Source organism: Macrobrachium nipponense, chromosome 37, assembly GCF_015104395.2.
Source record: "Macrobrachium nipponense isolate FS-2020 chromosome 37, ASM1510439v2, whole genome shotgun sequence".
Classification (NCBI taxonomy): Eukaryota; Metazoa; Arthropoda; class Malacostraca; order Decapoda; family Palaemonidae; genus Macrobrachium; species Macrobrachium nipponense.
The window spans coordinates 45,257,221-45,273,789 of NC_061097.1; the positions used below are offsets into that span (position 1 = coordinate 45,257,221).

Below are 16,569 nucleotides of genomic sequence, written 5' to 3' on the forward strand. Positions count from 1 at the left end.
TTGTTTAAAAAGGTCTAAAAATGGCAAAAAATTACCAATAATGAGAGAGAGAGAGAGAGAGAGAGAGAGAGAGAGAGAGAGAGAGAGAGAGAGAGAGAGAGAGAATCCAGCAAGAATAATCATACAAAAAAACGAAGTAGGACGACATCGCCAAATGAATCATGTGAACGAACGAGGACCCTTAATCCAGGTCTGAATGACCTGCCAATTATTTTTAACTATGTACCATCGAGTTTTGCTTTTCGGAATGGACCGCGTTCATAAAAAGGTTATGGGGGGTGGCGGGAAGGGGGGGGGGGGGGGGGGGGGGGGAAGGGGGGTGTGGGTTGTCTGTTAGGGTGACGACGGTCTAATTCTTAAACCATGTGATGGAAATATAGTTCCATTACAGCCTGTGGATCTCTCGGCTTAACGACGGTTATTTCCGGGTAGTTTCTTGACGGGCATAGTATTCATAGTATAGATTCAGCATAAGTTGCATCGCTGTTAGCAGATGTAGCCGTGGCAATGATAAGTACGTACAATATGTTAAATGTATATGTATACATATATATATATATATATATATATAATATATATATATATATATATATATACGCTTAAAAAATCACAGTAGATGCACGTGACTTCATTAAATAAGCGAACACCACAGGAAAATGATAGTCCGAAATCCAAGCGCTTTCGTCTTTACTTAAGATTTCCGACTATCATTTTCCCTGTGGTATTCGCTTATATATAAATTTTGTAAACCCATACATACATACCTACATATATATATATATATGAATACATTAAATATACGTGTGTGTATATATATATATATATATACATATATATATATATATATATATATATATATATATTATACACGCGCATTTTATATATGTATATACATGTATATAAAATAACCTTAAATAAAATAAATAAAAAGGACACCAAAAGAATACAAGTTCCGCCCAAAAAAAAGGGGTGGTGGGAGGGGGAGAGGGGGGACAGCTAGAAACACGGCCGCCGCCGAAGAACACCAGCAGCGCCCCCCCCCCCCCCCCCCCCCCCCCCCCCCCACCCCCCCCCCCCCCCCCCCCCCCCCCCCTTCCCCGGGCCCCCCCCCCCCCCCCCCCCCCCCCCCCCCCCCCGGCCCCCCCCCCCCCCCCCCATGCGAGACGGAACATTACTGACCTGTGTGTGAGAGGTCCGATGAAGGGGTTGGTGATGAGCTGGACGAAGGCCTTCGAGCAGAACAGGAGCCCCACCTCGACGTTCTCGTTGACCAGGTCCTCGTGGTTCATGCCCAGGACCTCCGATCCCGTCAGGTGCCTCGGCGGAGCCGAGGGCGACGAGGCCAGAGGTGGGTATTCGGGTCCGGTCGAGTTTCGGAGGAAGATGGTTCCCGGCGGAGATTTCCCTGGATCTGCTGTTCAGGGAGAACGATGAGGTTTCGAAGGTCATTATATATACATATACATATATATATATATATATTATAAGTAGTTTATCTTATCATGGGTGGCACCGTACATAAAACAAAGCAGCATTTTTTTTTGACCTTACATTTGCTTAAATTCATGATTTAATTGCGTACGTACATAGCATACATACGTACACATATGTATATATAGTACATACACACACAAATATATATGTATGTATACATTATATGTGTCTGTATGTATGTATACACACATACACATATACATTTACATGTATATAAATGTGTGTATATGTGTGTCTGCGCGGATTTTATATCCTATTTCTGGAGAATATGGGAACAGAGTATGATCCAATCGTTAAAAGTGTCTGTGAACCTCATAATGACAAAAATAAATAAATAAATAAAATAAAAGCGTACTTTTTTCACAACACCTATCTGAAGTATCCACACTCATATTAACTCCATTTGAATGACTTTGGATTCTAAGAAAATCAACATCCCTCCGATATTGAGAATCATTCAGGTATATTACGACAAAATCCTCGTTTTTCGATTTATATGAATTCTGGTGGAAATTTGTAGATTTTAGAATGTTAAGAGGCGAAATTCGGTTTCCCCACATTCTTATGCAGCTTTTAAGCCGTCAGAGAAAATCTAACTTTGTAATATATAATAAAAAGCATAAATGCTTAAAAGGAGGAACATCATAAAAACTAGTTCCTTAAGCATTTGAAACTACAGTTGTTAATAATGTGTAGCTTTAAACAGCTTAAAAACGTGTTATTGGATTAAACTTTTTTTTTTAATAAAACAATATGAGATATTTCTGTCTTGTATTCAAATCAAGCGTGTAATCTTGCACTGAAGCGCCCGTTAACAAAGTATACACAAATCAATACATTGAGAAGCCAAGATTTTAAACATTTCACTCACGAAACACATTCAGACATCTACTTTATATGTGAAAAACATCACATCCACTGAAAAAAAATTAAACATATTCCTTAACATGCAAAGCAAGATAGATAGATAGCTTTAAGAACTACAATTCTGTGAGCGACTCCATTTCTGTTTATAACCGACTATTATAAAGTGGAAGCATTTATTACATAATACCCAGGACTCTGATAAATATCTATAGCAAGAGATACAAAAATGAATTAAAATACGGGTTCATATATATATTACATATATTATATATATATATATATATATATATATATATATATATATATGTATATATATATATATATATATATATATATATATATATATATATATATATATATATATATATATATAGAGTACATAGTAATGTCAATATAAATCAGTCGTTGAAGTCTCGTTTTATATTTTTATCCTATTTACGTCCATAACGTCTTACTCTCTAAGGTTTATTATTGCATGCATCTGACATTTCAAGTCCATTAGCATTCCAGCTGAGAGAGAGAGAGAGAGAGAGAGAGAGAGAGAGAGAGAGAGAGAGAGAGAGAGAGAGAGAGAGAGAGATTAGTCATTTGTAACGAGGGTAATTCAGGAAGAAGGCAGTCGACAGATATTGGGATGAGAGATAATACAATGACCACAGCGCTAAAAAAAAAAAAAAAAAGTAAAGCCAGGAAAAGTTCATATTTGAAACGACACCTTGATCAACAATGAATAGCAAACACTTAGCTACAAGAACCATCTACTAGACAGTTTACAGACAACACCAATATTAAAACATCGTCATGACTTTTTTACTCTGGAGACTGAAGGCATCCAAATTGGATGACAAGAGATTATATACTTTTACGAGATGCTCTCATTCACATGACAGGGGCTTTTAGATTTGCCATTTTTTACGACGAGACCTGAAGATGTCTAATGTTTATGTAGATTATTTATTTACCAAAAAAACATTCAGGAAAAGCGGTTAAATACATTCTCTGCGTAGCATAAGTATTACACGTGAGGGTCCACTCTAAAAAAGCTCTCTAGAAAAACTCGCAAAGAATGAGTATGCTTCTGTCTCTATCTCACGTGTAATGCCAACTTCTAGGTGTACTGTTTCTCTCACCGGGAGGGGGGGACTGGTTAGCGCAGGGTGGCTGGGTGGTGGTAGGGGGGGTGGGAGGTGGGAGGTCTTCCGGTCGTTGGTCACCATACAGCCGGTCCCCGCCACAGACACACGGCTCGCAACCTGTTCCCGTATACATAAGAGTCTGTATCGTGTTACAGTTGGGTACAGACAGACAGACAGACAGACAGACTGGAAGGCTTATTATGAAGGGGCAATTAGAGTGAAGGAGGAGGAGGAGAAGGAGGAGGAATGTGGAAGAGGAGGAGGAGGAGGAGGAGGAGGAATGAGTTTGTATCTCAAATATATGTCGTGTTTTTGTCGTCAGCCAGTGTGCTTCTATTACATTTTTTTAACGTTTCATGTTGTCTCTTTGGCAGGTGTCTTCTGTTTGACGAGGGAAGCGTTCCATCGAGAGTGGCCCTGAGGATACTCGATATGGAAATTCAACTTATATTTTAATACATGTTCGTCCCAATGTTGACATATGTACATACAAGACGCTATTCGACATCATTATATGGTAATGGGTAACTGAAACACGGGTAGGACATGCCGTAGAGTTTACGGCGTATACATTGAAGTATATTCAAATATTTCATTACATGGCAAAACGTAATGTGAGTAGGAGAGTTTGTAGAGTGTGGTACGTGGTAGTGTATTATATTACATTATATATGGTAAAATAGTATATGAAATGTGGGTTGGAGAATCCACAAAGTTTTGTAAGTGAAATTAAGGAAACTAGTCATAGATTACCGTGTACATAAATGAAATGTGGGGTAGAAGAGTCCTTAGAGTTTTATAATACATATTGCATAACCAAGTAAGTTAAATAGACTTTTCCAAGTGGTATGGAGGAAAGTATATGTAATATTACATTATAAAATACTAAGTGAAACGTGGGTATGGGTGTCCGTAGAGTTTCCCGGCCCTTTTCACTGTTTACATTTCAATATCTTATGTCATCAATTCCCATCACGAATACTTTGGTGAGGAGAACACTTACCATTGCTGTGGGCGACTGAAGTGGTGATGGGCGGGGGGCTTGTGGCCAGGAGGGAGGCCTCTTCGGGGGAGGGGCTGGGTGGGGAGGAGGTGGGTGGGTGACGAATCTGGTATAAATACTTCGGGATGATGGGCACTGCAAAGAGAGAAAGAGAAAATAATAATAATAATAATAATAATAATAATAATAATAATAATAATAATAATAATAATAATAATAATAATAATAAAATAATGCTGAAAACTATATCAAAAGTAATGAGAAATGAGGAAACACCATTCTCCTTCGACATTTTAGAATCTCCTCTCAAAAAAAAAAAAAAAAAAAAAAAAAGCCTTTCTTAGTCGATGAACTGTAGTGAAGGGTCGACGCCCTGAGGGCGGCGGAGAGTTACAGCATAATCCCAGATGAGGATCTCTATTGGCGTTGACGATGACCCTACAGGAGGTACTCAGGGCCCCCTAGTATTGAGCGAACTCGATTTTTATTATTATTTTTTTTATAGATCCCAACATGATGGTGAGGATAAGGACGGCGAGACCACGCCAACGTTAATAATGACGGAGATAAAAGGGTTGACCCTGATTTTCAGTGACCTTATTTTCTTGAATAAAGACGGATTTTTTATTTCTTTATTATTTTTTACACTTTTTTTATATTTGGTCCTCAATGGAACACCTTATGCAAATGTGCAAAATAGGTACGGTGTCGTAAAGGGGCCAGGTTGAAATAAAATCATACCTTAGAGACCATTTTAAATCATTCCAGGACACACTCTTATGGATAGAGATGAAGAAACTGTACGTGAATGTGCATAAATTACTGGAACGACAAACACACCAACAGTAATGAATTCGAGATCTATATTTCTGTAAATTTCCTACCAGTATATAACAACTTACAAATAAATCATAATTCAGGAGATATTTACAATTAATTTATTTAAGAGAGAGAGAGAGAGAGAGAGAGGAGAGGAAGAGAGCGAGAGGAGAGAAGAGAGAGAAAGAGACGAGAGGAGCAGAGAGAGATAGAGGAGAGAGAGAGAGAGAGAGAGAGAGAGAGAGAGAGAGAGAGAGAGAGAGAGAGTTTTAATCTTTTAAAATCGTAAAAACAACGCAAAAGAGAGATTCATCCTATCAGTGATACACAACGGTATTTAAATAAGAGACCTTTCCAATCTTTTTCTTATTTAAATTTTAGAGCTTTCACTATTTTTTTTTATTTAAATTGAAGACCTTTCCCAATTGTTTCTGATTTAAATTAAAGACCTTTCATATTTTTTTCTAAATTAAAGAGGTTTCCTATTTAACTTAAAGAACTTTCCCAATTTTCTTCTGATATAAATGAATGACCTTTAACCATTTTTCTTAATTAAATTAAACACCTCTCCCAATTTTTTCTGAGTTAAAGACGTTTTCCATTTTTCCTATTTAAATGAAAGACCTTTCCCAATTTTTCTGAGTTAAATTAAACACCTTTCCCTATAATTTCTCGTTTAAATGAAAGACCTTCCCCAATGTTTCCTCATTTAAACGAAATGACCTTTCCCAATCATTTCTAATTACATAAAAGACCTGTCCCAAATCTATCTGACGAAGAAGAACAACAGTGAGGCCTAACCCCGTAGAGTGGAGAGATTGTTCCTCCCCTCTCGAAAGAGACAATAAAAATCCTACGTGAAAGAGCTCCTACTCGAAAGAGCTCCTACTCGAGGGATTCACAAACACACGAAACCTCAGCTAATTTCAAAAGTATACTTCTGTCATGTAACCTTTGCCGGGAGGGAAGCTCTTGAGTAAGGAAGAGGACTCAAGTCACGTATAGAGTGAGATCACCAGCAGACATCGTGTTATATGACAAAGAGGGTTTTGTCTACGTCATAGCTGTTTTATCATCAATCACGCGTTTGGAGAGAGAGAGAGAGAGAGAGAGAGAGAGAGAGAGAGAGAGAGAGAGAGAGAGAGAGAGAGTATACAAAATGATTAATGAAAGAAAAAGGTGAGGAGGAGGAGGAGGAGGAGGAGGAGGAGGAGGAGGAGAAGCAGGAGGAGAGAGAGAGAGAGAGAGAGAGAGAGAGAGAGGGTGGAGATTATATATAATGAATTTTAATAATACAAACAATAACTGTAAAAATAAAAATAATTATAAAGTTATAAAAATAATCAATACAATTAGTAAAATATAATAATAAAAATTTGTATTAAAATTTCAAAATACAAATGATATATATGAAAATAAAAAAGAAGAATAACAAAGCAATATTATTAACAACAAAAAGGTTAAAAATAATAATAATAAAAATAAAAGTAATAAAAATTAAAATTAAATAAATGAAAATAAAGGAAATTAAATAAATAAATAAATAAATAAAAAAGGCTACATAAATAATTAATAAAAATACATAAATAAATAAATAAACAAATGAACAACTAAATGCTCAAAATTAATTAAAAAATAAATAAAAATGAATAACGGAATTAAACTAAAATGAATATAAAAACATAAAATAAATAAATAAAAATAAATAAATAAATAAATTAAATAAATAAATAATTAAGTACATAAATAAAAAATACATAAATATAAAATAAATAAATAAATAAATAAAAATGAATATATAACTAAAAATAAAAAAATAAAAAATAGAAATATATAAATAAAAATAAATAAAATAATAAAATAAATAAATAAATAAAATTAAATAAATAAATACATAAAAAATAAAATACAAAAAAAGAAATAAAATAAATAAAAAACAAAAAATAAAAATAAAAAATAAATAAATAATAATATATAAAAATAAAATAAATAGATAAAAAAACAAAAATAAAATCATAAAAAATAAAATAAAAATAAATAAATAAAATAAATAAACAAATATGTAAAAATAAATAAATGAGAAAATAAAAATAAATAAATATAAATAAAAAATAAATAGTAAATAAATAAACAAAAATAATTGATAAATAAACTACTATAAATAAATTTAATAATAAATATAAATAAATATAAAATATAAAATAAATTAAAAAAATAAAAACAAATACACAAATAAATAAATAAAAGTAAATAAATGAATAAATAAATATTAAATATAAAAATAAATATACAAATAAAAAAAATAAATAAATAAATAAATAAAATAATAAATAAAAATAAAATAAAAATATATAAAATTTAAAATTAATGAAAATGAATAAATAAAAATATAAATAAATAAATAAAATAAATAATACAAAAATAAAAATGAATATATAAAAATATGTATAAGTGGAAATAAATAAATAAAAATAAATAAATAAAAAATTAAATAGATTAATCAAATAAAAATAAATAAATACAAAAGTAAATTAATAAAAATGAACAAATAAACAAATATATAAAAATATATAAATAAATAAATAAATAAATAAATAAATTTAAAAAAAAAATAAACACAAAAAATAAATAAATATATATAATAACTAAATACAAAAAGTAAAAATAAAAATTAATATATAAATAAATGCAAATAAGTAACTATAAAAATAAATAAAATATATAAATAAATAAAATATAAATAAATAAATAAATATATAAAGAAAAATAAATAAATAAATAAAATAAAAAATAAAAGTAAATGAAAAATAAGAATAGATAAATAAATAGAAATAAAAATTAAAAAATTAAATAAAAATAAATATATCAATAAAAATAAAGATAAAAAATAAACAAATAAAAATTAAATAAATAAAAAAGATATATAAATATATAAATAAAAAATAAATAAACAAATAAAAAATAAATAATAAATAAATAAAATAAATAAAATTAAAAACTAAATAATAAATAAGAATAAATGAAAAAAATAAATAAGTTAAATAAAGAAATAAATAAAAAAAATAAAGAATAATAAAAATAAAATAAAATAAATAAATAAAAAAAATAAATAATAAAATGAAAAAATAAAATGAAAAAAAAATAAATAAACTAAAAATATCTCAAATAAAAATAAAATAAATAAAAAATTAATAAAAAATAAAAATAAACTAAAAAATAAGAAATAAAATAAATATATATCTAAATAAATAAATAATAAATAAATTAATAAAAAATAAAATAACTAAAAAATAAAGTAAATAAAAAAATAAATAAAATAAAAATCTTATAATAAATAAAAAGTAAATAAAAAACAAAATAAATAAAATATATAAATAAAAAATAAATACATAAAATAAATAAATTATAAAAATGATTCAATAAATAAAAAATAAAAATAATTAAAAGTAAGAATTATAAATATAATAGATAAATAAACAGAAATTAGCAAAATAAATCAAAATAAATATATATAAAAATAAGTAAAAATAAATAAATAAATATAAATATAAAAAAGATAAAAATAAATAAATAGATACAAAATCAATAAAAATTAAATAAATAAATAAAAAAGATAAATAAAAGAATATATGTAAAAATAAATAAATAAATAAACAAAAATAAATAAATAATTAAATAAAAAATAAATAAATAAATAAATAAAAATAAATAATAAATATTAATAAATAAATGAATAAATAAAAATAAACAAAAATAAATTAATAAAAATATAAATAAAAATTAAATAAATAAAATAAAACATATATAAATAAAAAATTAAATAAATTAAAAAAAAGAAAAAAATAAATAAAAAAAAATAAATACGTACATAAGTAAATGAAAATAAATGACTAAAAAATATATATACAAATAAATATTTGAATAAAAATAAATAAATAAAATAAATAAATAAAAAATAAATATATAAAAATAAAAAATAAATAAATAAACAAATACAAATAAATAAATAAATAAAACAAATATAAAAAATTAATAAATACATAATTAAAAACAAATAAATAATAAATAAATAAATATATAATAAAAATAATAATATGCATAAAAATAAATAAATAAATCAATAAAAATTAATGAATAAACAAAAATATAAAAATAAATAAATAACTAAAATCAATGAATAAAAAATAAATAAATAAAAAAATAAACTTAAATAATCACAAATAAATAAATAAATAGAAATAAATAATAGACAAGAATAAAAATACATAAGAATAAATAACAATAAATTAATAATAATCAATGAAAATAAATAAATAATAATTAAAATAAATAAATAATTAAAATTTACCAAATAAATAATTAATAACATAAATAAATAAATAAAAATAAATGAATAAATAAATAAATATAATAAATAAAAAAAATGAAATAAATAACAATATATTGATAAAATAAATAAATAAATAAATAAAAAGTATGTAAAAATGAATGAATCAATAAGTAAAATAAATAAAAATAAATAAATAAATATAAAATAAAATAAAACAATATTATAACTATGATAAATATGAAAAAATATAAACAATATTATAACTACGGTAAATTTAAAAATTAAAAAATTAGAACAATAAAATAATAATATATAGAAAACGAAGAATAAAAATAAAAATAAAAATAAAATAAATTAAAAGTAAAAGTATAAATAAAATACAAATAAAATTAATTAAAATACTAATATATATCATCAAAATAAAAAATGAAAAACAAAAAATAACATATATATATATATATCCAATTTACATTTAAAAATTTAAATAATAAAAGTTTTTGAAAACAAAATTATATTAAAAATAAAAATAAGAAATAAATAAAATAACAAAAATAAAAATAAAAAATAAATAAAAAATATGAAAATAAAATATATATAGTAAAAATATAAATAAAACTACTAAAATAAAAATAAAATAATGAATTTAAATAACAATATTTGAAATAAAAAAAAAGTAAAAATATAATAAAAAAAATTAGAAATAGTGAAATATATATAATAACATAAATATAAAAACAATACTAATAACTATAATAAATATAAAAATAAAAATGAAACAATAATAATTAGAACAATAAAATACTAATAATAAGCAAAATCCTTGAACATATATGGGGCAGAGGAGAGCACCATCAGCTTCCTTAAAAATACAATGGGCAACTGGAATACAGTATTTACAAGCTTTGGGATAAGACTAGAAGATGTTAACATCAGGAGAAGGATCTTCCAGGGGGACTCACTGTCCCCACTACTCTTCGTAGTAGCCATGATTCCCATGACAAAAGTACTACAGAAGACGGACACGAGCACGACTTCAGCGAGAGTTTCTACGACTTGTGCAAAGATACCCCAAAAAATGCAGCTGCGATTACTGCTATTGCAATGACAGGGACGGAAAATCCTTCAGTTCTAGTAGGCCCTCCAGCGCAGGACCCTACATTTGCTGCACCTCCCAGAGGTCGCAATCCTGCCCACCAGGTCCGAGCTTTCGATGACACTGGTGCGCAGATATCCATCATTCGCGAGGATGAGATTCCTCACGGAGCTCGGGTAGACAGGCACCAATTCGTCACAAAGGAAAGCCTCAACCACGTTAAGATGTTCTTGTCTTCTGTCTGGCCGAGAGTTACCCGACCTCACCGCTCTAAGATATGTACTATGGAGGTTACACTGTCATGCTATGACAAGATGTTAAGCCTCCTCCTACCTTTTCACAGTCCCAGGGCCCCCGCCCTTCCTTACATACCTCCAGACCAATCCTTAAGTACTCCAAGAGAGTACTCAATTCCCAGAAGATTCTTAGTGTACTTTGCTCAACATCTGTTCGAGAAGTCTCCTGATGTTTGGTGCGGGCGTGGTTCTTTATAGCCCCATCTTGGGCGTGGCAGGGAAGTCTCTTACACAGGCACATGCTGGTCATACCAAAGGAGAGCATAAGTAAGGTGGTTGCATCTGGAGCGAAGGAAATCGCCTTGTCGTCATTTCTTACCTGCCTAAGCCACGCCCCCTTTACATCTGGGGGGCTGTGCGATCATGGCAGGCTTGTAGTCATTGTAATTTAATTGAAATGTTATTCATTAGACATTCTTAAGGTAACTGTAATTGAAATTCTTCAAAGAAATGTCTGCTTAATTTTAATTTTAGTTATAAATGAAATTTGCTAAACGGATGATGACGTCATACTATAGATATGACGTCACATAACGAAATATTTCTTGGAAATCGATGAAAATCTAAACATTTCCATATGTTTTCCTGATTTATTTGGAACCAGACACCATAATTTAGCCATGTTAAAATGTCAACAAAGTTAAATAGGCCGCCTTCCCTCTTTGACAACTGAAGGATGACCACCAGAGTAAAAATGGGGAGGAGCTTAGTGATAGAAAACGATCAAGCAAATATCCTCGGGGACTATGGTATCAGGACGCAAAGGGTAATACGTGCCAATATGACCAGACGTGACGTTGATTGACAACATTAAGAAGAATGTATCACTCATTGATGTCGAAATACCATGGGACACCAGACTAGAAGGGAAAAGAGAGAGAAGTATCATATGAGAGAGAGAGAGAGAGAGAGAATAACTTTGATGACTATGATATCATATTTTATCTATAAAATTTGAAATGATAAAATATTCACTTCTCTTGACCCTGCATGTGAAAATGACCTCCATAGGCGCTCTACTAGCCTGTTTAAGTAGAGTCAAAGAATAGTCAGAATCCACACTGCGATTCCAAATATAAATCTGAAAAGGTCTACGGGTTATACAACGATTGTTTAACTATAGCCTCGTGCATCTGAATAAAATTAAAATTGACTTCATAATTGCCTCACCAGTTTATACAACAATGAGAAAACCATAATTATGAAAAGAGGCCTACATAAAATTACTGCAGCTGAGGCAGCAATTACTTTTAATTTAACACATTTAAAAGATGGTTTACTTCCATAATAGAGATAAAAATAATGATATAATATTAATAGAAATAAAAATAAAAAATAAAAATAAAAATAATAGAAATAATAGTAATAAATATAAGCCTGACATAAATAGTTTTATATATATAAAATAATAAAATACAAATAAAAAATAATAGTAAAAATAAAAATATAAAAATTATTAATAGACATACAACTAGTAAAATGATGATAATGAAATTTAAAAATACAAACAATAAATGTAAAAATAAAATAAAATTAATTATAAAATTATAAAAATAATAAATACAATTAGTAAAATAATAATAATAAAATTACAAAATATAAATAATATATATGAAACTAACAAATAAGAATAACAAAGTAATATTATTAATAATAAAAATAAAAAATAATAATAAAAATAGAAGAATGTAAATAATCGTAATATTCTGTAAATTAAATTATATAAAATTAATAAAATAGAACTAATAATAATAATATGGTATCAGAACAGATAGAGTGATACGTGCAAATAGACCAGACGTGACGTTGATTGATAAAATCAACAAGAAAATATCACCCATTGATGTAGCAATACCATGGGACACCAGAGTTGAAGAGAAAGAGAGGGAAAAAGTGGATAAGTATCAAGACCTGAAAACAGAAATAAGAAGGATATGGGATATGCCAGTGGAAATTGTACCCTTAATCATAGGAACACTAGGCACGATCCCAAGATCCCTGAAAAAGGAATCTGGAAAAACTAGAGGCTGAAGTAGTTCCAGGACTCATGAAGAAGAGTGTGACCCCAGAAACGGCACACATAGTAAGGAAAGTGATGGACTCCTAAGGAGGCAGGATGCAACCCAGAACCTCACACTATAAATACCACCCAGTCGAATTGGAGGACTGTGATAGACAAGAAATAATAATAATAATAATAATAATAATAATCACCATCATTATTACCGTCATGGAGACGATGAATGCATAAAAACTCTTTAAAATTAATGGTACTGTCTCACTGAGGCGATAACTGCTGAAATATTGATAACATAACTGCTGGCTTACTGAGGAGAACATAACTGCTGACTTTTGACAACATAATTGCTGACTTACTGAGGTGATGATAACTGCTGACTTTTTGATAACATAACTGCTGACTTACTGAGGAGATGGTAACTGCTGACTTATTGACAATACAACTGCTGAGTTATTGACAACATAACAGCTGCTGGCCTCGTGACAACATAACTGCTGACATACTGACAACATAATTCCTGACTTACTGACAACAGCTCATTTGCTGACAACATAACTGCTGAGTTATTGACAACATAACAGCTGCTGGCCTCGTGACAACATAACTGCTGACATACTGACAACATAACAGCTGAAGTATTAACAATATAACTGCTGAAGTATTGACAACATAACTGCTGAAGTATTGACAACATAACTGCTGAAGTATTAACAATATAACTGCTGAAGTATTGACAATATAACTGCTGAAGTATTGTCAACATAACTGCTGAAGTATTAACAACATAACTGCTGAAGTGTTGACAACATAACTGCTGAAGTATTGACAACATAACTGCTGAAGTATTAACAATATAACTGCCGAAGTATTGACAATATAACTGCTGAAGTATTGACAACATAACTGCTGAGTAAATGACGTGAAGTGACAATAACTGCTGAAGTATTGACAACATAACTGCTGAAGTATTGACAACATAACTGCTGAAGTATTGACAACATAACTGCTGAAGTATTAACAATATAACTGCTGAAGTATTGACAATATAACTGCTGAAGTATTAACAACATAACTGCTGAAGTATTGACAACATAACTGCTGAAGTATTAACAATATAACTGCTGAAGTATTGACAATATAACTGCTGAAGTATTGACAACATAACTGCTGACGTATTGAACATAACTGCTGAAGTATTGACAACATAACTGCTGAAGTATTGACAACATAACTGCTGAAGTATTAACAATATAACTGCTGAAGTATTGACAATATAACTGCTGAAGTATTGACAACATAACTGCTGAAGTATTAACAACATAACTGCTGAAGTATTGACAACATAACTGCTGAAGTATTGACAACATAACTGCTGAAGTATTAACAATATAACTGCTGAAGTATTGACAATATAACTGCTGAAGTATTGACAACATAACTGCTGAAGTATTAACAACATAACTGCTGAAGTATTGACAATATAACTGCTGACATACTGACAACATAACTGCTGCTGACTTACTGAGGAGAACATAACTGCTGAAGTATTGACAATATAACTGTGGCTGAGATATTGACAACAAAACAGCTGACATACTGACAACGTGAGAGCTGGTGACTTACCAACGGTGGTGAGCAGCATGTTGTCGAGGAGCAGAGCAATGGCCACGATGACCAATATGAGCTTCCTCGACCCCCGACAGTTGTCCAGCCACTCCCCCACCGCTCCCATCGTGCCGCCCGCCTGACTCCCCCACGCTCTGTTGGCAGAGACAACAACAGTGTTGTCAGAGTGAGGAGGGACAAAAAAGGGGTTTGGATACATTGGGCAGAATGCTGTCATAAGGGAAGGGGGGATATATTGATGATACTGCACCTGGGAGAATGTTGTCAGAATAAGGGGGAAAGGAACTGTTGGCAGAGACAACAGTGTTGTCAGAGTGAGGAGGGACAAAAAAGGGGGTTTGGATACATTGGGCAGAATGCTGGCAAGGATAAGGGGAGGGGGAATATATTGATAAAACTGCAACTGGGAGAATGTTGGCATGATACGGGGGAAAGGAAATGTTGGCAGGGACACCAATGTTGTCAGAGTGAGGAGGGACAAAAAGAGGGTGTTTTGATACAAAGGGTAAAAAGGGGTTTTGATACAATGGGCAGAATGCTGTCATAAGGGAAAAGGGGATATATTGATGATACTTCAACGGGAAGAATGTTGCCAGAGACACCAATGTTGTCAGAGTGAGGAGGGAAATAAGAGGTTTTGATACATTGGGCAGAATGCCGTCATAAGGGAAGGGGGGATATATTGATGATACTGCACCTGGGAGAATGTTGTCAGAATAAGGGGGAAAGGAACTTTTGGTAGGGAAACCAATGTTGTCAGAGTGAGGAGGCAAATAAGGATGTTTCGATAAAATGGGCAGAATGCTATCAGGATAAGGGACGAGGGGGGGAGGGAAATATATTGATAACACTGCAATTGAGAGAATGTTGGCAAGGTAAGGGGGAAAGGAACTGTTGGCAGGGACAACAGTGTTCTCAGAGTGAGGAGGGAAATAAGGAGTCTTTATACAATGGGCAGAATGCTGTCAGGATAAGGGAAGGGGGTGGATATATGGATAATACTGCAACTGGGAGAATGTTGGCAGAATAAGGGGGAAAGGAACTGTTGGCAGGGACACCAATGTTGTCAGAATGAGGAGGCAAATAAGGGTGTTTTGATAAAATGGGCAGAATACTGTCAGGATAAGGGAGGAGGGAATATATTGATAAAACTGAGAGAATGTTGTCACGTTAAAGGTGGGGAAAGGAACTTGATAAATTGGTAACTGGGAAAAATTGTTCTGGATAAGAAGGAAACGTAACTTAAAACAAAAGGTAGTTCTAGAGAACAAAATGGACACATTGGAAGTAAAAGCTGATAAAAAGTGAATTGTTTATGAAAAGGGAATCATTACCTAAGTGCAAAATAACTGATAAAAAAGGGAATTTATGAAAATGGAGTCAGTAAATATTAAAGTGCAAAATAACAGATAAAATTTTAATTATTTATGAAAACGGAATCTGTCGGTGTCTAAATACAAAAACAATTGCATATCAGATATAAAGATGAACTCTGGAATAAAGAAAAATAACATTAGGAGTAAAAAAAAAATAAAAACTTAACAATATGAAAAATAAAATTCATGTTTACAAACTTTCATCCAGCAATCCGACCAATTATGGTGCCAAAATAAAAGATTTTATAAATGGGTCGGAAAGTCACTGACTAACTCAGTTACCGAGACATTCAAGATATTAGAAGAACCTGTAAATATAATAAATACAGGGAGGTAAAAGTGACACTAAAAGTTTAATTTCTTTGACGGAATAGTTAGGTAAATTTTGATTCAGATAACTCCCCACTTTTAAAACTATATATATATATTATAATATATATTATATATATATATATATATATTATATATATATATGTCTCATATTCTAAAAAACATATATACACGTATAT

At 30.3% G+C, this 16,569-nt stretch overlaps 1 protein-coding gene across 2 annotated transcripts in view; it reads right to left on the bottom strand.

The window, feature by feature from the left end:
• Positions 1 to 16,569, bottom strand: part of LOC135209205 (synaptic vesicular amine transporter-like) — a 132,983-nt gene that overhangs the window by 47,611 nt on the left and 68,803 nt on the right. Inside the window, exons 2-5 of one of the 2 annotated variants that reach the window (XM_064241888.1) lie at positions 14,682 to 14,818; positions 4,501 to 4,635; positions 3,492 to 3,614; positions 1,180 to 1,414 (exon numbers count right to left, since the gene is read on the bottom strand). In XM_064241888.1, coding sequence (XP_064097958.1) covers positions 1,180 to 1,414; positions 3,492 to 3,614; positions 4,501 to 4,635; positions 14,682 to 14,790 — 602 coding nt within the window. In that variant the 5' untranslated portion in view covers positions 14,791 to 14,818. The remainder of the gene's footprint in view (positions 1 to 1,179; positions 1,415 to 3,491; positions 3,615 to 4,500; positions 4,636 to 14,681; positions 14,819 to 16,569) is intronic. The other variant, XM_064241889.1, reaches the window with a different exon arrangement.